At 46.9% G+C, this 27,358-nt stretch overlaps 2 protein-coding genes across 10 annotated transcripts in view; one reads left to right on the top strand and one right to left on the bottom strand.

Moving 5' to 3' along the window:
* The window catches only part of STARD3 (StAR related lipid transfer domain containing 3), a 196,824-nt gene extending 191,692 nt beyond the window's left edge, over positions 1-5,132 (top strand). For all 5 annotated transcript variants that reach the window (XM_078766692.1, XM_068132796.2, XM_068132797.2 and 2 more), the window contains one exon: positions 4,620-5,132. In XM_078766692.1, the coding sequence (XP_078622818.1) occupies positions 4,620-4,778 (159 nt within the window). In that variant the 3' untranslated portion in view covers positions 4,779-5,132. The remainder of the gene's footprint in view (positions 1-4,619) is intronic.
* LOC137437983 (thioredoxin domain-containing protein 6) overlaps positions 1-27,358 on the bottom strand; it is a 108,408-nt gene that overhangs the window by 44,955 nt on the left and 36,095 nt on the right. For all 5 annotated transcript variants that reach the window (XR_010986626.2, XM_068132794.2, XM_068132792.2 and 2 more), the window contains 4 exons: positions 18,660-18,767; positions 18,267-18,415; positions 18,001-18,148; positions 6,362-6,564 (listed from right to left, as the gene is read on the bottom strand). Coding sequence is in view for 4 of the 5 variants with exons in the window: in XM_068132794.2 (XP_067988895.2) it covers positions 6,362-6,564; positions 18,001-18,148; positions 18,267-18,415; positions 18,660-18,767 (608 nt within the window). In the remaining variant the exon portion in view is untranslated. The remainder of the gene's footprint in view (positions 1-6,361; positions 6,565-18,000; positions 18,149-18,266; positions 18,416-18,659; positions 18,768-27,358) is intronic.

Here is a 27,358-nt window from a genome sequence, read left to right on the forward strand (position 1 = left end):
TAAAATCACGTGTTCCCCATGCAGCATATAACAAGCGTTATTTAAAATCACGTGTTCTCCATGCAGCAATATAACAAGCGTTATTTAAAATCACGTGTTCTCCATGCAGCATATAACAAGCGTTATTTAAAATCACGTGTTCTCCATGCAGCAATAAAAAAAATAATTTTTAAACACCTTTAGAGGCCATTTTTCCCCGCAAGCGGGGGTTGGCCTTTTTCGGGGACCGTGGTTGTTGTTGTTTTTTTTGGTCCCCTTTTTGAAGCAATGTTTTACGGCCGGATGCCCTTCCTGCCGCCAACCCTTTTTGTCGCCTTTTACGACAAGCCGGGAATTACCAGTGAACTGGTACTCAATTAGCCGACCTCGGAAGGATGACAGGCTGATTCAACGCCCCTGGTGTTAATTCAGCGATCGACCGGGATTCGAAACTAGGATCCTAAGCTGGCACCCTAGCCGCTAGCCCAACACCAGGCAGCAATATAACAAGCGTTATTTAAAATCGCGTGTTCTCCATGCAGCATATAACAAGCGTTATTTAAAATCACGTGTTCTCCATGCAGCAATATAACAAGCGTTATTTAAAATCACGTGTTGCCCATGTAGCAATATAAGAAGCTTCATTTAAATTCACGTACTCATTACATGTTCTTGCTTTTGGATGAGTGTCCTATCTCTCATCTGATTGGTTGCCTGGCATAGCAACGGCTCCTAAGGCTGCTGGGCCATAGAAGTTCACGGTTCACGTTTCACGGTTCACGTTCACGTGAACAATCGGACCCTGGGCCATAGGATTTCACGCTTGGCTGTTCACGTGTTGCGCGCCAGTTCTGCTTTGGCCGAGTAACCGTCAACATGGACTCTTCGGATGAAGAAGATTGCCTCATTCTGCTTCTACTAAGACGGAGGAAGAGAAAAAGGCACAGAATTTGGAGCCGAGAGCACTTCCTTCTGAGAGAAACCCGTGGTGAATTCCACCGAACAACTTCTCACTCTGTCTCTGTCTTTATCACTGTCTCATTCACTCTGTATGTCTGTCTGTCTCTCTCTCTCTCTCTCTCTCTCTCTCTCTCTCACACACACACACACACACACACACACACACTGACACACACACAAACACACATACACACACACACACATTGACACACACACACATACACAATTAAACAACCACACACACACACACACTGACACACACACACACATACACACACACATTGACACACACACACACACACACACAATTAAACAAACACACATGCGCACACACCCGAAAACAATAAACCTTAACCTGTCGGTGAATTCAGACGCCCATTCAAGTTCTCCCAAACTTGTGCCTTCTGGTCCTTGTCTTTGTAATCCGCCACACGCGGATCCCACAGCAGGGGCCTTGCTCTCACTAACTCGATCAACTGTTCTCGGTAGTCGTCCATTTTGTTTCGGAAGTTTTGCCCGGATGTCAGTCTAAAAATAATCAGGTCGACCGAGATCTCCGTTTTCACGCATAGAAAAAGTGTGCATGTTCATTCCGCCTTTCACGCGTGAAACGTGACACGTGAAACATGAAAGGCGTTCTATGGTCCAGAGCAAGTCATACTACGTTTGTCCACTTTTCTTTACACGCGTGAACCGTGAAACGTGAAACGTGAACCGTGAACTTCTATGGCCCAGCAGCCTAAGGATTTCCTTCACCTTAAGGAAATCCTAAGTGAAGGGAAACCTTAAAGGAAATCTTTCCTTAACCCATAAAGCACGCCAGGCCACGATCATGGTCTATACGTGTTTAAACTGACGTCAAACCAAACAACGAATCATGACCTTTCTTACAATGTATAATATAATGATATATATATACTCAAAGGCAAAAGTTCTTGTGACACGCAAACAACAAACAGAATCAGTGTTAAACTTTTACTGCCGCGAATGAAATATTATTACATGGAAAGACAAATGTTTCAAGGTATGGTAACGATCAACAGTCCATAAGAACAGCGCACCTGGCATATGCAAATGAGCCACAACACAAGAGGGGGTTCACAAGCAAGTTCACACGGTCAGTAGCGAGTGTGTCCACCTTGTGCATTGATGCAGGCCTGGCACCTTCGCCTCATTGAGGCCACTACACGTCGATGAAAGTCCTGGGGAAGATCATTCCATATCTGAGGAAGGATTTGGCAGAGTTCCTGCAGCGTTGTTAGAGGATTCGGATGACGTCGGAAACGTCGCTCCATTTCATCCCAGACGTGTTCAATGGGTGACAAATCAGGGGATCTTGCAGGGTCACATCCAGGGTCCAGGATCCAGGGTAACACATTAACATTGTTCTGATTAAGAACCATTTCCCCGAGGTGTGGCATGTCGAACTTGTTTCCAGAACGATGAATAGAGGTGTTTTTCTAACTTCTGCACTTCTTAAGACTGTATTGAGTGGAAATGATAAGCGTCTGGTTGTCTGGCCTTTTAAAGTTAACATTGCTGGCCATTTTTCTCGAATATGTCATGCTTCTTGCAAATTTCGTGCAATTCGAACAACAACTGCTTGGTTGCGTTTCTTCGACCATTTTAACACACTTTCTCTGGTTCAAATCCAAAAATTCATTCACAAGATTACCAATGAAAAAATTCCATGTCACAATAACTTTTGCCTCTGCGTATAATATAATATAATACCCAGATAACTTATGAAAGGTTGCTTCTAATTGGTGGAGAAAGGCTGATGACAGGGGGAAGGGTGCTACCTTAACTTTAAGGGAGGATTGAAGGAAAAACTTAGGGATATTCATATATGCAACCATCCTTGACTTAAGGATGTCCTTAAGGGAAAAGTTAAGGAAATCCTAAAATTTGTCCTCAAGGATGCTTTATGCAACTGAGCCAAAGTATTCTTCGCACGGGTAAATTTCTCCTCCAACCTCCCCTAAAACGGAGGGGCCTTTCAAAGCCCCTCTCCACCCCCAAAGATGTATATGCAGTATATCTCTCCCCTTCCCCCTCTCCCCTCCACACACCTCACCCACCTCCACTACCCCTCCCGCAACCCCCTCCGATCCCTCTCCCACACCCAATAATTTCCCTGGACAACGCCGGTTACTTCAGCTAGTAATGCATAAAATAGCCTCATGGGGGACTGTCGGTTATTAGCCCCCGTTGGACCTAGTCGGAAACGGGGACTTATGGATTGGGTCTCATCCATCTGTGCCTGCGTGCGTCTATAACCATATCTCGGAGATGTATGGTCGGTCATACTTGGCACAAAGACAATGCATGATGATATACTTATGCACATCATTTTGTTTCGCAATGCGATTGAAGATGTCCGACTGGCGGGTCATGTGTAAAGCCAGTCCAGGGGAAAGGCAGGTCAAGGAGGCAGACAGCTTCAAAAGATGTGGTTTATGAGCAGGGGAAGGCTGTGCAAGAGATGGCTACCGGAAGACGAGTGTGAGCTTCCACCCATCACGTCTTTTATCAACTCCCCATGGGGGTTGGGGCCTTTGGCTGCTCCCGGTGCACTCATTGGCCATGCTACCTGGTGGGGGGAGAGTCCCCCCACCCTCTCAATTTCTGACCCATGGAAGGATCTTGAAGCCTACCTCATATGCGGAGGCCAGATGGAAACGGTACTGGTTATTTATTTTCAATGAAAACACAGACAGATTACAACAGGAAAGACAACAATCAAGTCCAAGGTGGAGATATGGGTGTTTGACAAACATTTTGGAAGGGGAGACGAAGGGTTTTTCACTCCACCAAACTCGAGCTTTCCTGTGATACACTTATTATGGACGCTTATGCTGAACATGTACTATGGATATGATTGTTACAATCGATTCCCCCTTTAACTCCTATGCCATTCCCCAAACGATATCAATTAGTTTCGTTACACAGATAACTTCAGATAACTTGTCCTTCAATAATTTTCAATAATTCTTTTCATTTCAATAATTCTTCAATAATTTAATAAAATTGAATAATTTTGTTTTCAGTTACGTCTGCACAGAACACGTGAAACATTTTCTGGAAGCTTTCCCGTTCTGCAGCGACAGTTGACCTGAAACAGTGCAATCGGACATTGCATGCGAACACAGATAAAACATGTCTCGCCTGGGTTTGAATCCCGACCCAGCTATAAACAGTCATCCCGGTGTTTCACAGGCAAGATGATTCATCAATGTACGTGCCATCCTTCGGATGGCCGTTAAACCCGGCGTCCCGTCAGCTAGCATTTGTTTGTGGATTTTTAAGGTCCCACAATGTCCTTCAAAGAGTAGGCGAGCTATCTTTGGCACCCTGAACAAATTTCAAATTCCTCCCCTGACCTACAGAGGGCATTGCATCAGTGGTACAGCCATGCCCTCAGCCATTGATCCTACCCTGTAGTCTTCTGCTGCATACGAAAGAGAATCTCCTTTTATGGCAACCAAAGAAAGCAACCACAGAAGAAAAAAATGAATCTTACTATAACATTAATACTGTTATTGGATAGTTGGGCAACATCTTGTGTGATTTACTCAATAACAGATGATGCCGTAACCTGAAGAAATCAAACCAATCGTGTCCCTTTAGCTCCCTTGTCTTTTAAAACCCTTGTTTGTTTTCTGCCCATCTCTCCACAGGGTCACCTTCCAGAATATGCAGTGAAGCAGAATCTATCCACAGTCATGTTAGAATTTGTCCACAGCTTGCGTCGGCACCTGTCGATCCAGTGTGCAGGTGAAGTGAACCATGGTTGTCTGGGTTCCGACTCCACTCCGCATTTCCATTCCATCCCGTGAGTTGAGACGTCGCGATGGCTTGGTTCCCCCAACACGTTCTAAATCACGTGATTCCTTCGAGTCCACAAATCACCGTGCAAGCACCAGGCTACCTCTCTGGCACTGTGAACCTGAACCACTGTGCTAACATCGAGTGATGCTGTCAATGCAACCTGAAGTTCTGCATTTGCGACATCATGCTAACCAAAGTTTATTACGAAACTTTTTTTTTTTAATCTGTGTCAAAATTATGATCCAATTGAATTGAACACTTGAGACTGAAAGTTATGTGATTCTTAATATTGACATGGTGCGTGATTTATGAGCAGTTTGATATCGGTATTATTGATTTTTAACTCTAACTTCAGATGTATAGCTTCCATGCAGCAGCATCCTGGTGCCGTCAGTCCTACAGTTCTGGATGCCATGAGGCTTATAAATAGTGCCCACATGTGGTACCACCTAATGGAGGGTTTGCTTTCATTATCTTAACTTCACCATCTTGTTAATTCATTTGTATATATTTTTAAAAAACAAAAAAACATTCCTACTCTTTCATGGCTCACATTTAGGACTATAGCTGCTGTTCTGTGGTACTGTACGCAGCAAGTTGGTAGGACCGTCGGTGTACAGGGAAGTCGAGTTTCTGAACATATGGAATCCTTGCACCGCCAGGCAAGTAGTCCAAACGCTGTGACTTGATAGACTTTTAAGTTGTGTGAGTTGTCGGACTTCGTAAAGGAGTTTAAGTTTGGAGGTAGTGGCGATTTCACTGTTAAACTGGAACTCTGGCCTCTGTCTCCAGAGTATCAACGGAGTATGTGCTTGTAAACTGATTGTGTAGATTCATTTAGCATGATGGGTTTAAATGTTTCCTTTACAAAACTGCTTGAATCCTCCATGACACGAGTACACAATGAAGAGGGAACATGGTTGTACATTGTGATCAGCTGTTGATGATAAAATACACCTTCTTGCAAAAAACGTTTTTTTTGTTTTTTTTTGTATCTGAGTGGAATATTTCTCGACCACTGGTTCGAGGCAAAACTACATTTTGTATTACACAGCCTAAAGTTGTGGGTAAAACTTTCAACTTTTGAAGTCTGTGTTTTGGGGGGGCGGGGGAGGTTTCTATGCATCCTAAGGCTGCTGGTTGCATCATTTTTCTGGAAGCCCAACTGTGCCTCTGATGCAGTTCCCCTGTTACCAATAAGCCGATACTCATTTTGCCGACCTCGGAAGGATAACAGGCTGACCCATCTGGTGTTATTTCAACGGCGCAACAGTTTACAGGGACTCAAACTCAAGGCCCTAATTAGATCTTAATTAACCACCAACCATTAAGCCAATACCAGGCTTGGAGAGTCCTTAATCTACCCCTCGGTGTCTAGTTTGAAAGGTTAACTATTGGTGAAAGCTGGATGCTAATGCTTACTGGTCATAGGAAGTATATTATTGAACCATCACCCAAAAGCAGTGTGTATTTAGTCACATACATTTGCAGACATTTACCTCAATGTAATTGAAGAAACGAATTTTCAATGATCATTTATTTGCAGAAGGGTTAATCAGGTAATGTGAATGGATCACATGAATTCACCCACCAAAGAGAAGTGAGATGGCCGAGTCTGCAGCCAACTTATCTTGTGGGCAGTACACGGCGTTCAGAATGGATGATTGGCCAAACTGTGCTCTCAAGGAACCAGGTGCCTGCTCTTGAGCCGTGGTCGGATTCGCAGGGCCCACAAGGTGTTGGCATTTATTTATGGCGTCCTCTCTGGAGAGCAACACCACAAGAGAGGGACCTCTGCCAGGGAGAAAAAAAAAGAGGTAATGTTCGACATTCATTAATGTTGGTCTATGTATCACCTTAAGTGGGAAAGGTCTTCCACTGATACACATGGTCAAAAGTATGTGGACACCCTAACATCACACCTGTATGTGCTCGTCGAACATCTCATTACAAAATCATGGGCATTAATATGGAGTTGGTCAACCCCATTGAACCCAAAGGTGTTCAATGGGGTTGAGGTCAGGGCTCAGTGCAGGCCAGTCAAGTTCTTCCATACCGATCTCGACAAACCATTCCTCTGGACCTCGCTTTGTGCATGGGGGCATTGTCATACTGAAACAGGAAAGGGCCTTCCCCAAACTGTTGCCACAAAGTTGGCAGCACACAATCGTCTGGAATGTCATTGCATGCTGCAGCGTTAAGATTTCCCTTCACTGGAATGAAAGGGCCTAGCCAGAACCATGAAAAACAGCCCCAGACCATTATTCCTCCTCCACCAAACTTTACAGTTGGCACTATGCATTCGGGCAGGTAGCATTCGCCTGGTATCCACCAAACCCAGATTCGCCCGTCGGACTGCCAGATGGTGATGCGTGATTCACCACTCCAGAGAATGCGTTTCCACTGCTCCAGAGTCCAATGGCGGTGAGCTTTACACCACTCCAGAGACCAGGCACCCAAGATGATTGGTTCTATCTCAGAAAAGGACATGAGTATGCTCGAAGAAAGGATAAAGCGTTCGGCCAAGAAAGGGGGTGCTCGTCCTGTGGAGACTTGCCCACCTGCTTCCTCAAACGCAACGATTACTCAAGGGCCAAACACCACTGGCTCGGTGGCTACTGGTGTGAAGATCAACCACACTTTTGGGGCTCAGCAAACACCAGGCAGCCAGCCACCTTTATAGTCTACTTGCCAAGCCTATAGAGCCCTCTTGTGAACCCGGAAATGTTGAGTACCCCAATGTTTTAAGTTAGAAATGTACAGTATGGGTCCCCAGCACTTAGAAACTACTGGATGCTAACTTGCATATGTTGGGCAATTAGCAAAATTAGCATTAATAGCATTAACCCTATCAAACATAGGCCTGGGACACTGAAATTTCTGTTTCGCTCTATTGCTCCGTTTGAATGCTTCGTGTGAGCAAACTATTTGAAGGATCTGTATGAAATTTGGACATAATACACTTAGACAGATATGCTTTCCGTGAGTGTTCTTATAAAAATTTCCTGCGATCAAAATTTCATGTGAAAAAGGGATGTAAAAGCCGTGGATTTTTTTTCACCCAACATTTTTTTGCGCGGTTAGTGCCCCTACTCTCATGTTGAGCTACAGTTTCAAAGTTAGTGTTTATTTGAACAGATCGTAACCTGGCACGTTCAACGCACTAAGCCCCATCTCGCTAGCTGCTATAGTTTACGCCACTCCACTCCACATCACCACTACGCAAGATGGATCACATGGCATCTGCGCGACATGCAGTACCTTCCTGCTACTGCCAAGGATGACCTTTACGCTGGACGCCATGTGTGCCACCACTCTGATGGTGCAGCTGCAGTGAGTGGAGACATGTTTGGGGAGCAGACATGCATCAAGCAAGGGAAGGCGAGATCACGGCGAGGTCACGTCTTTTCGAAGCTGTTCCATGCGCTCACGCTTTCGAAGCTAAGTGATATTTCTCAATCGTGTTTTTGTCGAGACTGTATCTATCTTTCGGTGTATGTACCTATAGCGTATCTTTTGGAAAATTTTCGGTGCTAATTTTTCGTACATGTATACACAATCGTCGGTTAATGGTATCGAGTATTCTGCGGCCTAGTACTCGTAGGCTTGGACTACCGTACCGTCTCCGACCTTGTGGTTTGTTTTTCTCTCAGCGATTCGTCGAATGCACTGAAATTATTTTCGTTCACTGTTTCGTCCCAGTCGTTCACCCCGTACCTCCTTGTTTAATATCTGTACTCACAAAAAAAAAAAAAAAAACCCAAAAAAACTATTTCCTTCCCAGGTCTTATTCGTTTATTTGTTCTTTTTGTTCGTTCGTTCTTCGTTCGCGATCACGCGGTTAGAAATGTATAATCTCTCCCCTGAACAACTATTTTCTCTCATATATTATAACACCCTTTTCTTCTTTTCCTACAAAAGGATGCTTTCGTCTTGCTCACCAAATCTATTCATTCCAAAAAATATATATAATACCATCTCTTACAGTTCCTCCTTTCTACATTCCCTAAACTATCCAGAACTCCATCCCTCCTCCAGTGTCCTCAAACGTATTTTTGACTCGAAGGTCTCAAACTCATTTTGCAAAAAATGTTCGTTTCCCATGAATCGTACACTTTTCAAAATCCAATCTCACCCCTCCCCTCCAAATCCTCCCCATCACCCATCCCTTTCAAATCTCCCCCCTTGCCCCTTCCCTCCCTCCTAAACTCACCCCACACCCCTCCCCTCCGAGACTCTCCCTCGCTCCTCCCCTCCGAGACTCCCCTCTCACCCCTCCTCCTCAAAGCATCCTCCCTGCTTCTTCCTCCTTCCAACTTTCACCTTCATCTCCCCAAACCTTCTGCCTTGCTCTTCCCCCTCCTCAAATAACACCTCACTGTGCCTCACCCAATCTCCATCAAACCTTTTGTCCGCCCCATTCTTCCCTTTCTCCAAGCTATTCTGAAATCTCTGACACACCTTCAACAGCTCTCCCTACCTCTTCCTCCTCTTCCACATCTTACCCTACCCCTCCCCCCCCCCCCTGTTCTGGACCCGATGCTCCCCCTTCCTCTTCATTAACGGTATGGACCTCAAACATCCGGGGCCTTCGCTCAAACTTGACTGACCTCTCCATACAGGTTGCTTCTGACAAACCAGATGTGATCTGCTTAACAGAAACTTTCCTCCTTCATGATGTCTCTGATGCCTTGGTATCTCTCCCAGGTTACTCCCTCCTCCGGTATGATAGACCTGAGCCTCGTCCTGGAGGTGGGGTTGCTATCTTTATAAAAAACTCTCTTCCTCACTCACCCTCCACTGCCCTCTCTCCACCTCACCCCCAGGAATACCTTTGGCTACGGCTTCCCCTTCGCTCCCACCTTTTGTTCATATGTGTGTTGTACCGTCCACCAATCAGCGATGACTCCATCTACATCTCACTGTCTGATAATATGGACCAACTTCTATCTACCCATCCCAACTCTCTCTTCCTCATGTGGTGATTTCAATTGTCACCATGCCAGTTGGCTGGGTGTGGGTACCTCTCTCACCAGCCATGGCTCTTCAGCAAAGGACTTCTGCGACTCACTGGGACTGACACAATCTGTCAATTTCCCAACCCGGATCTCAGTCAACGGAGCATCTTCTCTTCTGGATTTGGTTATGACAAACTTCCCTGAAAATGTCTGCTGCTCTTCTTCTGCTCCAATCGGCTCATCTGATCATGTGCTTGTCAAAGTGGACATCTCTCTGACCATTCTCAGAGAGCCTCCTCAGCGTCGACGAGTCTGGCATTTCACTCAGGCCAACTGGCACGGTCTTCAAGCAGCCATCAATCATCTGGACTGGTCTCCCATCTCTACCGCCTCTGACATCAACTCATCCTGGGAATTCTTTCAAAGTAAATTGCTGTCTCTCATGCACAGATTTATACCATCTCGTCTTCAGTTGTCATACCCTTCCTCCCGTCCATGGTACACGGAATCTTGTGGTGAGGCTGTTGCCCTGAAACAACTTGCTTTCGTCTCCTGGAAAGCAAATCCAACGGAAGGAAATGTCATTTCCTTTCACAAAGCCCGAAACAAGTGTGTGTCCACCCTCAGGAGAGCCAGGAAACAATATCTCACCATTCTCAAGACCGAACTCTCTTATCTGTCTCCCTCTTCCAAATCCTGGTGGCGTCTGGTCAAATCTGTTTCTGGTGTTTGTTCCCCCTCCATCCCCTCCCTCACCTCAAACGGCTTAACGGCTGACTCCGCACGTGAAAAAGCTGAATGCCTCAACTCTGTGTTTGCCTCTAAATCTTGTGTCCCAAACCCATCCCTCTCTGTACCCACCGTACCCAGTCGTACCCAGCTGCTCCTGGACTCTGTGTCCTTTCCTCCTGACAAGGTGGAAAAGTTTCTGGCAACCCTCGACTCTGATTCTGCAACTGGTCCTGACGGCATCAGCCCACGGGTCCTAAAATCATGTTCTTCTGCACTTTCACTCCCTCTTTCTGTTCTCTTCACCCTCTCTTTTGCTCAAGGTCATCTGCCATCTGCTTGGAAATCAGCCAACATCACCGCTTTGCACAAAAAAGGTGCAAAAACAGATCCCAGCAACTACAGACCAATCAGCCTTCTCCCAATTATCAGCAAAGTCATGGAATCCATCATTGCTTCAGATATTAAATCTTTCCTCTTCTCCAATGGCTTGATCTCTGATCATCAATTTGGTTTCAGACCTGGTCACTCTACTCTGGACATGCTGCTTCTGCTTTCTCAACAATGGATGGAGGTCCTCAACACCAAACAGGAAATTAGAGCTGTCTCCCTTGACATTTCACGTGCCTTCGATACGGTCTGGCACCCTGCTCTGCTCTCCAAACTCTCCTCCTTTGGTATCCATGGAAATCTCCACGCATGGCTGGCGGACTTCCTCTCTGGTCGTAGTCAACGTGTGGCCCTGAATGGGTTTCTCTCATCTCCTCTTCCTGTTCAGGCTGGAGCTCCCCAAGGTAGTGTTCTGGGCCCTGTGCTTTTTCTGGTCTTCATCAATGATCTCTCTGACTCTCTTGAAAATCCTCTCTATCTCTTTGCTGACGACTCTACTCTCTGTCGCTCCATTCCTCATCCCTCAGATCGGCAGTCTGCAGCCTCCTCACTCTCTGCAGACCTGGACAAAATCACAGACTGGTCAAACAAGTGGAACATGTCTTTCAATCCTGACAAATCTCACACTCTTACAATGTCTCTCCGAAAGGACCGACTGGACAACCCTCCCATCTACTTTCTCAACAATCCTCTCCAAGAAGTTCTGTCGCTCAAGCTTTTGGGTCTCACTATCTGCCATGATCTTTCTTGGGAAAACCACATTTCCAAGCTGGCCTCCAAAGCCAGTCGCCGACTGGGCATCCTCCGTCGTGCGAAGTCCTTCCTTGGCACACCTGAGCTCCTCACCACATACAAGGCTTTCATCCGCAGCTCAATGGAATACTGTTCCCCCCTCTGGGCTGGTGCTCCTGCCTCACACCTTGCTCGGCTTCACGCTGTTGAGGCCAAAGCTTTCAGAATCATTGGAATCTCCTGCGATGTAGTCAACGCCGAGGGCCTTTCACTCACTCACCGCAGGCAGGTTGGTGGTCTTTCTGTCTTCTACCGACTCCTCTCCGGCCTTGCTCCCCCAGCTCTCTCTGTGCTCTGTCCCCCCAATATTCCTTCAGGTCGCACAAGATCTGCCTGCAACCCTCTTCTGGTTAAACTGCCAAAGTCTAGGCTCTCTGCTCACCTTCACTCTTTCATTCCCCTTTTCTCCCGCCTCTGGAACAAACTCCCCCACTCCCTTCAATCCCACTCCTCCCTCCAGGTCTTTAAAACAGCTGTTCACCACCATCTCTTATCTTCCCCCATCGAAAACCTTGATCTTTTCTACCCCCGGTAATTCACCCCAGAGTCCTTGCAGTGTTCATATGTTTTAATCCTCTCCCACCTCCCCCCAAGTCCTCCCGATGTCCCTGCTCTCAAATGTTGTGTTTGTGTCCTTCCCCCTCTCTTTTGTGTCCTTCCCCCTCTCTCCCCATCTTGTCTACCGCTCCCCTTGTTTTTTGTGTTTTGTGTGTTGGTTTGTCTTTTTGTGTGATTAATGTTAGCTCTTTCACGAGCCTCGATCTTGTATACAAAAAAAAAAAAAAAAAAAAAAAAAAAAAAGTAGGAGGCATGAGGGGCATCTCCACCAACCCTGAGCAGGTCACCGTGTGGATCCAATCTTTCGGCATCTGCTCCTATCTCTCCAAGTCATTGGATGAGATTTACGACGATGCTGAAGCACCGGATAAGACAATGAAGCCCAACAGACACAAAGAAGAGGGTAAAGGACGGCGGGAATTGGACGCAGAGGACCGGGCTAAAATCCTGAGAGTGCTACAGGAAAACTCCCATCCACTCACCATAGAGACCGTGACCCTCCACCATATCATAAATGGCCAGGTGGCAGATGAAAAGGTGAATGTGCAAGATGCATTGAAGATCGGACAGGACATGAGCACACTGTTCTCTTCATCACTTCCTGAGAGATTCCATGCGCCCATCTCAAATAAGGTGGTGACAATGACATTCACCAAAAAAAGAGAGGGTCAATGCGAAGATCATATGTGACCTTGAGGCGTTGTTTGCTCGGCTGGTGGTGGGGAGCAAGAGAAGAATGGAGCTCTTTGACTACGAGCTCGGCCCGGTCCCTGCATCCATCATCGATGAGTATGGATGCCTCAGGAAGGGTAACAAGTCTGTGATCGTCCAGCGTCTTGGAATCCTTGCCCCCAATTCCCACCCACCACATGTTGTACTCGTTGATGCATCGCAGCTCATCTACCACGTGGTGTGGCCATCGTCAGGCACTGTGGCTGACCTCGCAGCCAGCATGGGGCACTGGCTTAATCGCTACATCACCAAAACATTTGTCATCTTTGACCGGTATGAGCAAGTCTCTGCCAAAGACCAGGAGAGGCAGAGAAGACCTGGGGAGAGCTCAACAGAGTACCGACTCTCACTGACAACCCCTCTACCTAGCCGCGACAAAGTGATGAAGAACAAGACAAACAAACGGAGACTGGGTGAGCTCCTGTGCACACACAGCATAAGAGATCACATCAAGATGGTCAGCAAAGCAGACAGTATTGTCACTCATGACGAGGCTGACGTCTCCCTCATCTCATACATGTTGGATGCAGCCAGTCGCGGAGTTGAAACTGTCCGCATTCTCAGCGACGACACTGATGTTTTCGTACTCATGGTCTATTGGTGCTGGAAGGTGGGTATCACATGTAACCTGCAGATGGAGAGATGGGATGGCACGGCACTATTCTCAACATCAATTCGACAGTAGAGAATCTCGGTGAGCAGTGTCGCTCCATCCTGGCTATGCATGCTCTCTCTGGATGTGACACCACCTCCTATCCCGCGGGGAAAGGGAAGGTGTCCGCACTCAAGGCCATGAGAGTAGTACCTGGTGACCTGCTTCACTTCATCGGAGAGGAGGGAGCTACTGATTTACAGATTACAGAGGCAGTGAGTGGTTTCTTCCTGGCTCTGAACAACGAGAGGGAGTCGGCATCTCTGAACGTCGCCAGATATGACATCTACCGAAAGCGCAAAACCCCCCCAGCACTGAAGACACTGCCTCCTACAGAGCGCAACGCTCTCCTCCATGGACGGCGTGCCCATCTACAGGTGCTGCTTTGGAAAGCAGCAGACTGCCCTGACCCACCAGCTGTGGACATAACAGAGTTTGGATGGAATAAGAAGGAAGGCGAGAAGGGAGAGGAAGTCATCATGCCCATCCTGGATGCAAGCCCCGTTGCTCCTCCTGCCGTGTTGGAAATGATCAGCTGTATAGTCAGGTTCACTATGTTTTTTCGTTCAAAATCATGGTAGATTAGCAAACCTATACATTTTTGGAAACGTTATTACATGGAAAATCTGAAAATCAATGTTTACATTTGCCGATTCGACCAATTCAACCAATCGACCAATTCCATTCGACCATTCGACCAATCGCTTCAATCGATTTGATTCATCGAATTCGATTCGTTCGACCAATTCGATTTGCCAATCAATTTGACCGACCTTTGCTTGTGTGGAACGGACTGTGAAAACGATGTGGACTATATTGTCGGATACGACACACAGGACAGTGATGACGAACTCTAAATGGCATATTCTGTAATCGTGTATGTTTGATGCCATTGACTGCCTGTGTATATTTTGTCATTGACTGCCTGTGTAGATGTGAAGTTATACTGACTGCATGTGTATATATGATTTTGCTGACTGCCTGTGTATGTTTGGTGATATGAATTATTGTGACACATTTTGATGTTATTAACTGCCTGTACAAAATGATAACATGTATTTGATTATGCAACTTATCGCGAATATAAAGACAGTATTTTGCAATTCAAAACCTTTGATTCGTGTCTTACCATTCCCCATAGCACTAATTTGATACTTTCATTGGATTCCTTGTCCCTGAAAATATAGGTTTAGTATATTTTTTAAAGTTTTTAGGGTAATTAGAGGCAGAAATAGAACAAAATATGTATTTTACAGTGGCCATTTTGAAAATCCAAAATGGCCGCCATACAGGTATCTCTCCAAATGTAAACATTGATTTTTAGTTTCCATATGCTATAACCTTTCCAAAAATGTATAGGTTTGCTAATCTACCATGATTTTGAACGAAATATAATTTATTGACATAGTGAACCTGACTAGTAGCTGCAAAGCTGGGTTAAAGCCCTGTTTAACAGCAAAGTGCAGCTGCGTAGCTGCAGGCCTGGCCTGTACCAGCTACTGCTTCTGCAAAGGCTCTGATAGTACATGTTGCAACACACTCACACACTCACAGCAAGAAGAGCAATATGACAAGAATGTAGAGTCAGGAGAAGAAGATGAAGACGATGAGGATGAGTTTTATGATGAGGATATGCTTTATAACAGTGCAGAGTAGTAGAAGTGCAAGACGCTCTTTCTTGATGGAAGTTTTATGTTGTGTAACTAGTGCACATATTTTTCAGCTCTGATAATTTTGGGTATACTTGTGTTTTAATTTTGAGGATATTATTTACCCATAGTCATATTATTCTAGTTTGGTATGGTACTTGCCTTTGTTACCTCTAATACCTGTGAATAAAAGTGGAGCAATAGAGCGAAACAGAAATTTCAGTGTCCCAGGCCTATGTTTGATAGGGTTAATGCTATTAATGCTAATTTTGCTAATTGCCCAACATATGCAAGTTAGCATCCGGCAGTTTATAAGTGCTGGGGACCCATACTGTACATTTCTAACTTAAAACTTTGGGGTACTCAACATTTCCGGGTTCACATTGCTGGCAAGTAGACTATTATCCCAGGAGTTTCAACTCGAGCTTGATGACTGAAGATGAGCACGTCGTTTCTGAGATGCCGGTCCTTGTGAATTGCCAATTGGATGACATCTTGGCTGTGCCGCATGATATACCACAGCTGAGAACGACTGCGATATCCACGCCCCTGGATGAATTCGGAGGAATTGGCGCTGACTCAACTCTTGCGTTTGTGATCTCCCAGGTGGCAAACAGGAACATTGACGTTGCCATGGAAGCTTTAGCTCAGCTGGATGAGTTATTCCGGACCAAGAAGCGATCACATGCGATCTCTGGCAATGTGGATCAACTCCTCCTCGTCACTTTCAGGCAGCTGCGACTTGCATCCAACACCCATTTGAGTGATCCAGGCACACCAACCAAGCATGTGCTGAATCTCTCCAACTGTCTTGTTAGCAACGTTGTTTCGCAATTCAAGTCTGGCTTGGGCAAGGAAGGGTCAGCGGATATGCTGAAGGACTTGCTGAATGCGCTTCTGCTGCTGCTACCAGATCCACGTATTGAGGAAATGGAGGAAGGACCCCAGCTGTTGCACTCTATCAACTTGCTGCTGGGCCAGATGCTTGAGCATTCTGATCCAGCTGCCATCATCAGTGCCATGATCCGCCTCCTGCATGATTGCGTAAACTCTCCCACAAACAACAAAGTAGGCAGACCTTGTCATGAAGTGCCTTTGGCGGATCTCGCGGTTGCTTCCTGGAACGACTCACAACCTCAAGGTTGACCCTGTCTGGCTGGATGCCCACAACTTCCTCCGGGTGTACCCCAAAGATGCCGGCTGTGACCGAAAGGATGACCTGCCACTTCGCACAATGAAGACCCTGCTATGCATGTTGGGAAAGCTCCAGGGTCCAGAGATTCTGGAGCATCTGGGCCTTATTGAAAACCGCAGTGAATCCCAGCTCGAAGTGTACCTGCGTAAGGTGACGCGTACCCTCTATCGAGGCAAAGCTGATGAGGAGAAGGAACATAATTGTGGGCGGAAGGACGAGGCGGCACACTTGGCCAAAATGAATGATGACGTGGCGGAGATATTCAAGAAGATCGGCTCCAAAGAAAACACGAGGGAGGGCTTGTCTGAATTGTATGACTAAGTGTCGGAACCCAGAAGGGGATCTTGAGCCTTTCCTGCAACGCGCATCCGTATTGTTCCAGCGCTATGTGGAGCATGGTCTGAACACCATCCAGATTGAGCGTGATTGCGTTCCCCAGCCGGCAAGCGTCCACACTAGCAATGGCGGGTTTTCGCACACCGCAACCAGCAGTGTCAGGAAAGAAGATGTGAAAGCCTATGTGGAATGATGTCGCATGCTGTGTCAACAAGTGGGCATGGAAATTCCTAAGGACACTTCACTAATGCTTGGATTAAGCAGGCCTGTCTCAGGATGCAAACACCAGGCAGATTCGAGAGATTATTGTGGAAATGGACAGTCAAGAAACCAATGGCACCTTAAGACCAGATGTTGATGAAGAAGAAATGAAGGAACTTGAGAGGATGGTGGAAGAGATGCGGAAATCTCTTCCTACACATAAAACCAAGAAGGGAGAAAAGAGGGGAAAAACCAGAATAGGCCAGTCCAAGAGTCGGCCAGTCCAAGAGTCGACAGGTCCAAGAGTAGGCAGCTCCAAGAGTAGGCAGCTCCAAGAGTAGGCAGGTCCAAGATTAGGCAGGTCCAAGAGTAGGCCCCAGGGCAGGCCTCGTAGTAGGCCCCAAGGCAGGCCCAACAGTAGGCCTCCAAGCCGGCCCAACAGTAGGCCCCAGTGGTAGGCATCAAGAGTTCGATCAATGTCACCCTTCAGGTAGAGAGATTGCAGCTGGACACTCTGCAACCCCTGAAAAAGCACTCTGCCATAAGCCATCCTCCAAAAATGGCCACTCACTCCCCTGCCCCACACCCAATCATCGGCTTTATACACATGGACCAAACCACTTGGTCTAACTCACAGGGGGGTGTGGGGGAAGGAAGAAGAAAAAGGTCACAAACCGTAACAACATGAAAACGTTTTTTTGAGGGTGTCATACCTCTCCCATCCTCCCCCACCGCCTTCCCACGCCTCCTCCCCCCAAATCCTCTCCCTCCCACAGATCTTCCGATGTCCCTGTTCTCTGCTGTTGTACTTGTGTGCTTCCCTCTCTCTCCCCATCTTGTCTCCCGCTTTCTTTGTTGTATGTTTTGTGTGTCCGTTTTTGTTTTTTTGGGGGATTTATGTTAGCTCTTACACGAGCCTCATCCTTGTATACAAATATATATATAATAATAATTATATTTGATAGAAATCAATCGCACGTCGCAATCTCTTTGATATTTCACATTCACGCAAACCCCCATAATATACAATGTCTTTACTGGCATGTGGCTTCGAGCATCTCCTCAAAATTTCCTTCCGCGGCCTCCTGGTGCTGCCACAACTCTGCCACTGTGTCACGATCCAGTGTCCGAGTCTCCATGGCACCGATGTCAAAACCAGCTTCTTGCAGCTGCTTCACAATTTCATCTGATGTGGGTTTTGCAATAGACGACATGATAAGCCTGTTTTTTGCCAGATTCCAGGTTACTCACCCAACCAACAAAATGCTTGCATCATAATTCCATGGTTTCCTACGGAGACTTACCCTTGCTCTTGTATCCATCTGGAGTGACCACTACAATGGTGTGCTCTATGTTGAAGAGATTCTGCAGCTCCACACGTGCAGCAGCAGCATCAGCACTGCCGTGGAGCTGATTGATGGAAGCACCATCCACAGTAAACTGTGCACGCAGGCTGCACATGGTTTGGAACAATTTTACCTTATAACTACCAACAGGGATTTTGTTATAACGAGTCACAAGGAGGAATTGAACTTAAAAAATCCAAAGATGCTGTATCAAGAATAGAATGCACTGGGGAGTTTTGGTGGCTAGGGCATGAGGGGGGATGGAGGGAGGGAGGTTGGACATGGAGCAGGAAGAATTCACAAAACAAATGGAAATGAAGGTTTTACAGCTCGAAGTGAAATATTTCATACCAGTTTGGAGCAAAGACCTTGGCCTCATTTTTGTCGGCTGGTCCCAGCATGTCCCTCCATGTCATTACACCATTTTCTCTGGCCAGAGCTAGAACCAGTGATGGTCCACTGCATAACACAGAGTGAACGCATTTTATCTGCAGGAGCGATGTGGACTTCAGTAACTTTTTCATACGACGAAAGGAGTGCACCGAAGAATCTTAAGTCAGATGTTCCACCTGTAATTCAGTGGTAGATGTTAAGGATCCTATGGTACCTTTAGCAACAGTAGGCCGTTGTGTCAGCATCCTTTCCAAATTAGGACCCTAACCTGTCACATGCAACTGGTGGTGTCACCTGGAGTCCGACGTAGGCATTGCTTTCTACCAAGACGCATTACACCCAGGCAGCACAATGACACGTGTGACAATGTATTGAGGACTGTTGGAACGCTCGCTTGATAGAGCGAGGCCAATGCCAATGTAAAAGTCACCAATTATAGAGAATAAGATACAAAAGTGGCAACTTGCATTGCTCATCCAGATTTGCAAAAGTTACCATCAACAGCAGTCTTGGACACTTAGATTTACGTGAGGGTCGAAACAGAGTGAATGAAACAATTGAGGATGCAGGAAAAAAAAATTGATTTGCAGTTTTGACAGCTCGAGTTTATTAGCTTCAGTCAAGTATTAAGCCTCCAGGTTGCTATTCACAAAATGTGCACCGAACTGAACTGAGTAATACGGGCTGAGTTAGGAAATATAGACCAATGGGCATCAAGCGCCATCCCCGGTGTGTGCCCCGGTTTAGAATAGGTACACCGTATCCTTGCGTGTCGTAAGAGGCGACTAAAAGGGTTGGCGTCAGGAAGGGCATCCGACCAGAAAAACATTGCCTCAAAAAGAGAACCATGACAATTACAACTACATATGGGCAGGGTACAGCCCGAAGTACACCGTGGGGGACCCCACTCCCTCTCGTCAAAACTCAAGGTGGGGAACCCGATCGAAGCAAGGGTGGAAATCACTCCATTTATGACGACGAAACGTCTGATGCCCGAAGTGGAGATCGGTTTCTGAGGTTTGGGACATGGAATGTAGGGACAATGACAGGGAGATCAGAAGTGGTGGAAGTATTGGTCAGAAGAAGAGTGGACATATGTTGTGTGCAAGAGACGAGATGGAAGGGAAGTGGTGTGAGAATGGTGAAGGGTAGGCAAGGACAGAAATACAAGTTTGTGTGGCAAGGGTGCCCGGAGGGCATGCATGGCGTTGGTGTCCTGTTTTCTGAGGAGTTTGTAGACAGTGTGGTGAGTGTGACTAGAGTGAGTGATAGGTTGATGATGGTGAAAATGATGATTGGAAAGCTCTTGGTGAACGTCATCTCGGGATGTGCTCCGCAGGTTGGTCGGAGCGATGAAGAGAAGGATAAGTTCTGGTGTGCAATGGAGAAGCTGATGGAAAATGTGAAAGATGAGATTAGTGTTCAAAAAGATTAGTGTAAGAAAGAAAGATTAGTGTTCATATGTTTTATACCTCTCCCACCTCCCCCAAAGCCCTCCCCCTCCCACATTTCTCCCGATGTCCCTGCTCTCAAATGTTGTGTTTGTGTCCTTCCCCCTCTCTCCCCATCTTGTCTGCCGCTCCCCTTATTTTTTGTGTTTTGTGTGTCGGTTTGACTTTTTGTGTGATTAATGTTAGCTCTTTCACGAGCCTCGATCTTGTATACAAAAAAAATAAAAAAATGAGGAAGTTGTTGTGGTAGGAGACCTAAATGGACATGTGTGAAGGAGTATAGACGGTTTTGAGGGAGTTCATGGGGGTTACGGATATGGTGTGAGAAATGGAGAAGGTGAAAGGATTTTGGAGTTTGCTGTGGAGCTGATTTGTTGATTTGTAATACTCAGTTCCAGAAAGAGGATAATAAGCTTGTTACATACAAGTCAGGTGGGTCGACGACAACCGTTGACGACCTGATGGTGCGTAGGCGAGATAGGGGGCACCTCAGGGACACAAAGGTGATCCCGGGGGAGGAGGCTGTTTCACAGCACCACTTGGTTGTCTGCGACATAAGAGTAAAAGGTGCGAGCTCGGCAGGTGAAGTACGAACTGAGAATGAAGGTGTGGAGGCTGAAAGAGGTGACAGTAAGGGAGGCATTAAAAGAGAGGCTGAGTAGGGTAGAGGATGATGTGGTTGAGCTTGAAAGTGGTTGGATGTCAATGAAAGATAGAATGTTGAGAGCCGTTGGTGAGGTATGTGGATGGACAAAAGGACCACCGAGGCACTCGGAAACATGGTGGTGGGATAATGAAGTTGGAAAGAGGATTGACGAGAAGAGGAAGAAGTTCAAGGAGTGGCAGACGGCGAAGGGTACGGGGGCAGAAAAAGCAGAGCATGAAAGTTATAAGGCAGCCAAGAAGGCTGCAAAGAAAGAGGTAGCCAAGGCGCATGAGGCATGTAGGAAAATGTTCGGAGAACGCTTGGATTCGAAAGAGGGTCAGAGAGCGGTATTCAGGATTGCAAAGCAGATAGCGAAAGAGGTGTGATGTGATGGGGGTGAGTTGCTGGAAGGATGAAGTGGGACAAATCGTTGTGGACCCAGATGGAATTAAAGGAAGATGGAAGAGATATATGGAAATGCTGTTGAATGCAGAGAATGAATGGGATGGCGACATAGAGAGTAACCCAGTTTTAGGACCGGCAGAGAAGATAACTCAGAAGGAAGTTGAGGAAGCGATAAAAGCAATGAAGAGTAGAAAAGTGGGACGGCCGACGGGAGTTGTGGGACATATGTTGAAGGCAGCAGGAAGTTGGGGTGTGAAGAGAATGACAGAGATCTGTAATCTGGTGGTGAAAGAAGGCCGCATTCCAGTGGATTGGGAACTGAGTACCCTCGTCCCTCTTTCCAAAGGGAAAGGTGACCCTCTGGACTGTGGCTCATATCGAGCGATAAAGTTATTGGAGCATGGAATGAAGGTATTGAAGGAAAGGGTGTTGGAGAAGAGGATAAGGAAGAAAGTGAAGATTGACGAAATGCAGTTTGGATTTATGCCAAGAAGAGGAACGACAGACGTGCTTTTTATTGTAAGGCAGTTGCAGGAGAGGTACATGGAGAAGAGGAAGAAGTTGTTTCTTGGGTTTGTTGATCTGGAGATAGCATTCGATAGGGTTCCACGTGAAGTAGTGACATGGGCATTGAGGAAGTTAGGAGTGGAGGAATGGTTGATCAGAGTCGTGATGGCAATGTACAAAAGAGCACGCACAGCTGTAAGGACGAAGGACGGGAACAGTGGCGAGTGTGAGGTGAAGGTGGAAGTGCAACAGGGGTCGGTACTAAGTCCACTACTATTTGTAGCTGTGATGCAGGTGCTGGCTCAGAACGTAAAGGAGGGTTTACCGTGGGAGTTGTTGTATGCAGATGATCTGGTGTTGATTGCGGAAAGTATGGATGGACTGAAGGAAAAGATGAACAAGTGGAAGGAATGTATGGAGACAAAAGGTCTGAAGGTGAATATCGGAAAGACGAAGGTGATGGCAAGTGGTAAAGCATGTGGTGAGGTGGAAAGAACTGGGAAGTGGCCCTGTGCTGTGTGTAGGAAGGGTGTCGGAGTGAACTCCATTCAATGTACAATGTGCGCTGAGTGGGTTCATCAAAAATGTAGTGGTCTGAGAGGGTCATTAACCAGTGTGGCAGCTACATTCAAATGTAAGACGTGCACAGAGGGAGCTGCAGATTTTTTTTTTTTTTTTTTTTTTTTTTTTTTGTATACAAGATCGAGGCTCGTGAAAGAGCGAACATTAATCACACAGAAAGACAAACCGACACATAAAACATATAACATAGGGAGCGGTAGACAAGATGGGGAGAGAGGGGGAAGGACACAAACACAACATTTGAGAGCAGGGACCGAGAGACATGGAGACATCGAGAGATCTGAGAGAGGGCGCGGGCTTTGGGGGGGGGGGGGGCGTGGGAAGGGGGCGGTGGGAGAGGTATAAAACATATGGACACTGCCAGGACTTCCAGGAAAGAAGTTGGAATTTCAAACAAGGTGGATCTGGGGTGAATTAGCGGGGGTAGAAAAGATCAAGGTTTTGGATGGGGGAAGATAAGAGATGGTGGTGAACAGCTGTTTTAAAGACCTGGAGGGAGGAGTGGGATTGAAGGGAGTGAGGGAGTTTGTTCCAGAGGCGGGAGAAAAGAGGAATGAAAGAGTGAAGGTGAGCAGAGAGCCGAGATTTCGGCAGTTTAACCATCAGAGGGTTGCTGGCAGATCTTGTGCGACCTGTAGGAATATTTGGGGGACAGAGCACAGAGAGAGCTGGGGGTGCAAGGCCGGAGAGGAGTCGGTAGAAGACAGAAAGACCACCTACCTGCCTGCGGTGAGTGAGTGAAAGGCCCTCAGAGATAGCTTCATCGCGGGAGATTCCAATAATTCTGAAAGCTTTGGTTTCAACAGCGTGAAGCCGAGCTAGGTGTGAGGCAGGAGCACCGGCCCATAGGGGAGAACAGTATTCCATTGAGCTGCGGATGAAAGCCTTGTATGTGGTGAGGAGCTCAGGTGTGCCGAGGAAGGACTTCGCACGACGGAGGATGCCCAGTCGGCGACTGGCTTTGGAGGCCAGCTTGGAAATGTGGTTTTCCCAAGAAAGATCATGGCAGATAGTGAGACCCAAAATCTTGAGCGACAGAACTTCTTGGAGAGGATTGTTGAGAAAGTAGATGGGAGGGTTGTCCAGTCGATCTTTTCGGAGAGACATAGTAAGAGTGTGAGATTTGTCAGGATTGAAAGACATGTTCCACTTGTTTGACCAGTCTGTGATTTTGTCCAGGTCTTCAGAGAGTGAGGAGGCAGCAGACTGCCGATCTGAGGGAAGAGGAATGGAGCGGCAGAGAGTGGAGTCATCAGCAAAGAGATAGAGAGGATTTTCGAGAGAGTCAGAGAGATCATTGATGAAGACCAGAAAAAGCACGGGGCCCAGAACACTGCCTTGGGGAACTCCAGCCTGAAGAGGAGATGAGAGAAACCCATTCAGGGCCACACGTTGACGACGACTAGAGAGGAAGTCCGCCAGCCATGCGTGGAGATTTCCATGGATACCAAAGGAGGAGAGTTTGGTGAGCAGAGCGGGGTGCCAGACCGTGTCGAAGGCACGTGATATGTCGAGGGAGACAGCTCTAATTTCCTGTTTGGCATTGAGGACCTCCATCCATTGTTGAGACAGCAGAAGCAGCATGTCCAGAGTAGAGTGACCTGGTCTGAAACCAAATTGATGATCAGAGATCAAGCCATTGGAGAAGAGGAAAGATTTCATATCCGAAGCAATGATGGATTCCATGACTTTGCTGATAATTGGGAGAAGGCTGATTGGTCTGTAGTTGCTAGGATCTGTTTTTGCACCTTTTTTGTGCAAAGCGGTGATGTTGGCTGATTTCCAAGCAGATGGCAGTTGACCTTGAGCAAAAGAGAGGGTGAAGAGAACAGAGAGAGGGTGAGATAGAGCAGCAGAGCAGGATTTTAGGACCCGTGGGCTGATGCCGTCGGGTCCAGTTGCTGAATCAGAGTCGAGGGTTGACAGAAACGTTTCCACCTTGTCAGGAGGAAAGGACACGGAGTCCAGGAGCAGCAGGGTACGACTGGGTATGGTGGGTACAGAGAGGGATGGGTTTGGGACACAAGATTTAGAGGCAAACACAGAGTTGAGGCATTCAGCTTTTTCACGTGCGGAGTCAGCTGTGTAGCCGTTTGAGGTAAGGGAGGGGATGGAGGGGGAACAAACACCAGAAACGGATTTGACCAGACGCCACCAGGATTTGGAAGAGGGAGACAGATAAGAGAGTTCGGTCTTGAGAACGGAGAGATATTGTTTCCTGGCTCTCCTGAGGGTGGACACACACTTGTTTCGGGCTTTGTGAAAGGAAATGAGATTTCCTTCCGTTGGATTCGCTTTCCAGGAGACGAAGGCAAGTTGTTTCTGGGCAACAGCCTCACCACAAGATTCCGTGTACCATGGACGGGAGGAAGGGTATGACAACTGAAGACGAGATGGGATAAATCTGTGCATGAGAGAGAGCAATTTACTTTGGAAGAATTCCCAGGATGAGTTGATGTCAGAGGTGGTAGAGATGGGAGACCAGTCCAGATGATTGATGGCTGCTTGAAGACCGTGCCAGTTGGCCTGAGTGAAATGCCAGACTCGTCGACGCTGAGCAGGCTCCCTGAGGATGGTCAGAGAGATGTCCACTTTAACAAGGACATGATCAGATGATCCGATCGGAGCAGAAGAAGAGCAGCAGACATTTTCAGGGAAGTTAGTCATAACCAAGTCCAGAAGAGAAGATGTTCCGTTGACTGAGATCCGGGTCGGGAAATTGACAGATTGTGTCAGTCCCAGTGAGTCGCAGAAGTCCTTTGCTGAGGAGCCATGGCTGGTGAGAGAGGTACCCACACCCAGCCAACTGGCATGATGACAGTTGAAATCACCACATATGAGGAAGAGAGAGTTGGGATGAGTAGATAGAAGTTGGTCCATATCATCAGACAGCGAGATGTAGATGGAGTCATCACTGTTTGGTGGACGGTACAACACACATGTGAACAAGAAGTGGGAGCGAAGGGGAAGCCGTAGCCAGAGGTATTCCTGGGGGTGAGGTGGAGAGAGTGCAGTGCAGGGCGAGTGGGGAAGAGAGTTTTTGATAAAGATAGCAACCCCGCCTCCAGGACGAGGCTCAGGTCTATCATACCGGAGGAGGGAGTAGCCCGGGAGAGATACTATGGAATCAGAGACATCATAAAGGAGGAAAGTTTCTGTTAAGCAGATCACGTCTGGTTTGACAGAAGCAACCTGTATGGAGAGATCAGTTAAGTTTGAACGAAGGCCCCGGATGTTTGAGGTCCATACCGTTAATGAAGAGGAAGGGGGAGCATCAGATACAGAACAGGGGGGAGGAGGGGTAGGGTAAGATGTGGAAGAGGTAGGGAGAGCTGTTGAAGGTGTGTCAGAGATTTCAGAATAGCTCGGAGAAAGGGAAGGATGGGGCGGACAAAAGGTTTGATGGTGATTGGGTGAGCCACAATGAGGTGTTATTTGAGGAGGGGGAAGAGCGAGGCAGAAGGTTGGGGGAGATGGAGGTGAGAGTTTGAAGGGGGAAGAAGCGGGGAGGACGCTTTGAGGAGGGGGAGTGAGAGGGGGGAAATTGAGAAGCAATGAGGGTGGGGAGATTTGAAGGGGAGGGGTGAGGGGGGAGTTTGGGAGGGAAGGGACAAGGGGAGGGATTTGAAAGGGATGGGATATGGGGGAGATTTGGAGGGGAGGGGTGAGGCAGGAGTCTAGGAGGGGAGGGGCGAGGGGGCGTCTTGGCGGGGAGGGGTGAGGGGGTAGTTTAGGAGGGAGGGGGCAAGGGGGGAGATTTGAAAGGGATGGGTGATGGGGAAGATTTGGAGGGGAGGGGTGATGGGGAAGATTTGGAGGGGAGGGGTTATGGGGAAGATTTGGAGGGGAGGGGTGAGATTGGATTTTTGAAAGTGTACGATTTATGGGAAACGAACATTTATTGCAAAATGAGTTTCTTGTGACCTTCGAGTTAAAAATACGTTTAAGGACGCTGGATGGAGGATGGAGTGCAGGAGAGTTTAGGGAATGTAGAAAAAAGGCACTATAGGAGATGGATATTTTTTTTGGGATGAATTGATTTGGTGAGCAAGTCGAAAGCAGCCTTTTAAAGAAGAAGAAGAAAAAGGTGTTATAAAATATGACGGAATACATAACTTGAGGGGAAAGTGTAAACATTGAAGGTTAATGAGTGAAAAATATCTGGGGAAATGGGGGAGAAACACGTGGTCGAAGAACGAAGGAACGAATAAGAATGAATAAACGAATGAGAACAGAGAAGGAAATGTTTTTTTTTTTTTTTTTTTTTTGAGTTGAGATTTACACAAGGAAGTAGGCTATGGGTGAAAAGACTGGGAATACAGAGAACGAAAGTTATTGGATCACAAACGACGGACCGCTGAGAAAAACAAAGCCTCAAGGTTGTACAGTGCACACTGTACAAGGCCTCAAGACACGACACGAATTAACACGATTTTCAATACAGGTATGAAAGATTTGCACCGAAAAATCTTCGTCGGGACACAATATACGTACAACACCATAAATAAATACAATTTTAACGAAAATACAAATGGGAACAATCACTTAACTTCGATTTCAAATCGTTCGCGACGCGGCAAAGGCCTTGCTCGCGACACGGCAAACAGACGATCAATTTATGAAAGATAAACACCGAGAAACAACCAAAGTTGCACACAATAACTTCACACACCGAAAGATAAATACAGTTTCGACAAAATACAATTGTGAACAGACTTAACTTCGAAAAACGTGGAGACCGTGTGGAGCTTCGAAAATCCCTGCCGCCGTCTCCAAGATCTCGCGAGATCTCCGAGATGGAGGAAATGTTGAGTTGGATCTTGGAGACGGCATGAAGCTGGAAGGTGTGAAAACATTTTGCTACCTCGGAGACGTGCTGAATGGAGAAGGTGGATCAGATTCGGCAACGGTTGCTCGAGTGAGATGTGCATGGAAGAAGTTTCGGGAACTGAGTGGCGTGCTGATGAGGGGAGTGTCATTGTAGCTGAAGGGAAAGGTGTATGCTGCATGTGTGAGAAGTGTTATGATTTATGGGAACGAGACATGGGTAATGAACGTAGAGCAGC

This window comes from Myxine glutinosa, chromosome 12 (genome assembly GCF_964187855.1).
Source record: "Myxine glutinosa chromosome 12, kmMyxGlut1.1, whole genome shotgun sequence".
Classification (NCBI taxonomy): domain Eukaryota; kingdom Metazoa; phylum Chordata; class Myxini; order Myxiniformes; family Myxinidae; genus Myxine; species Myxine glutinosa.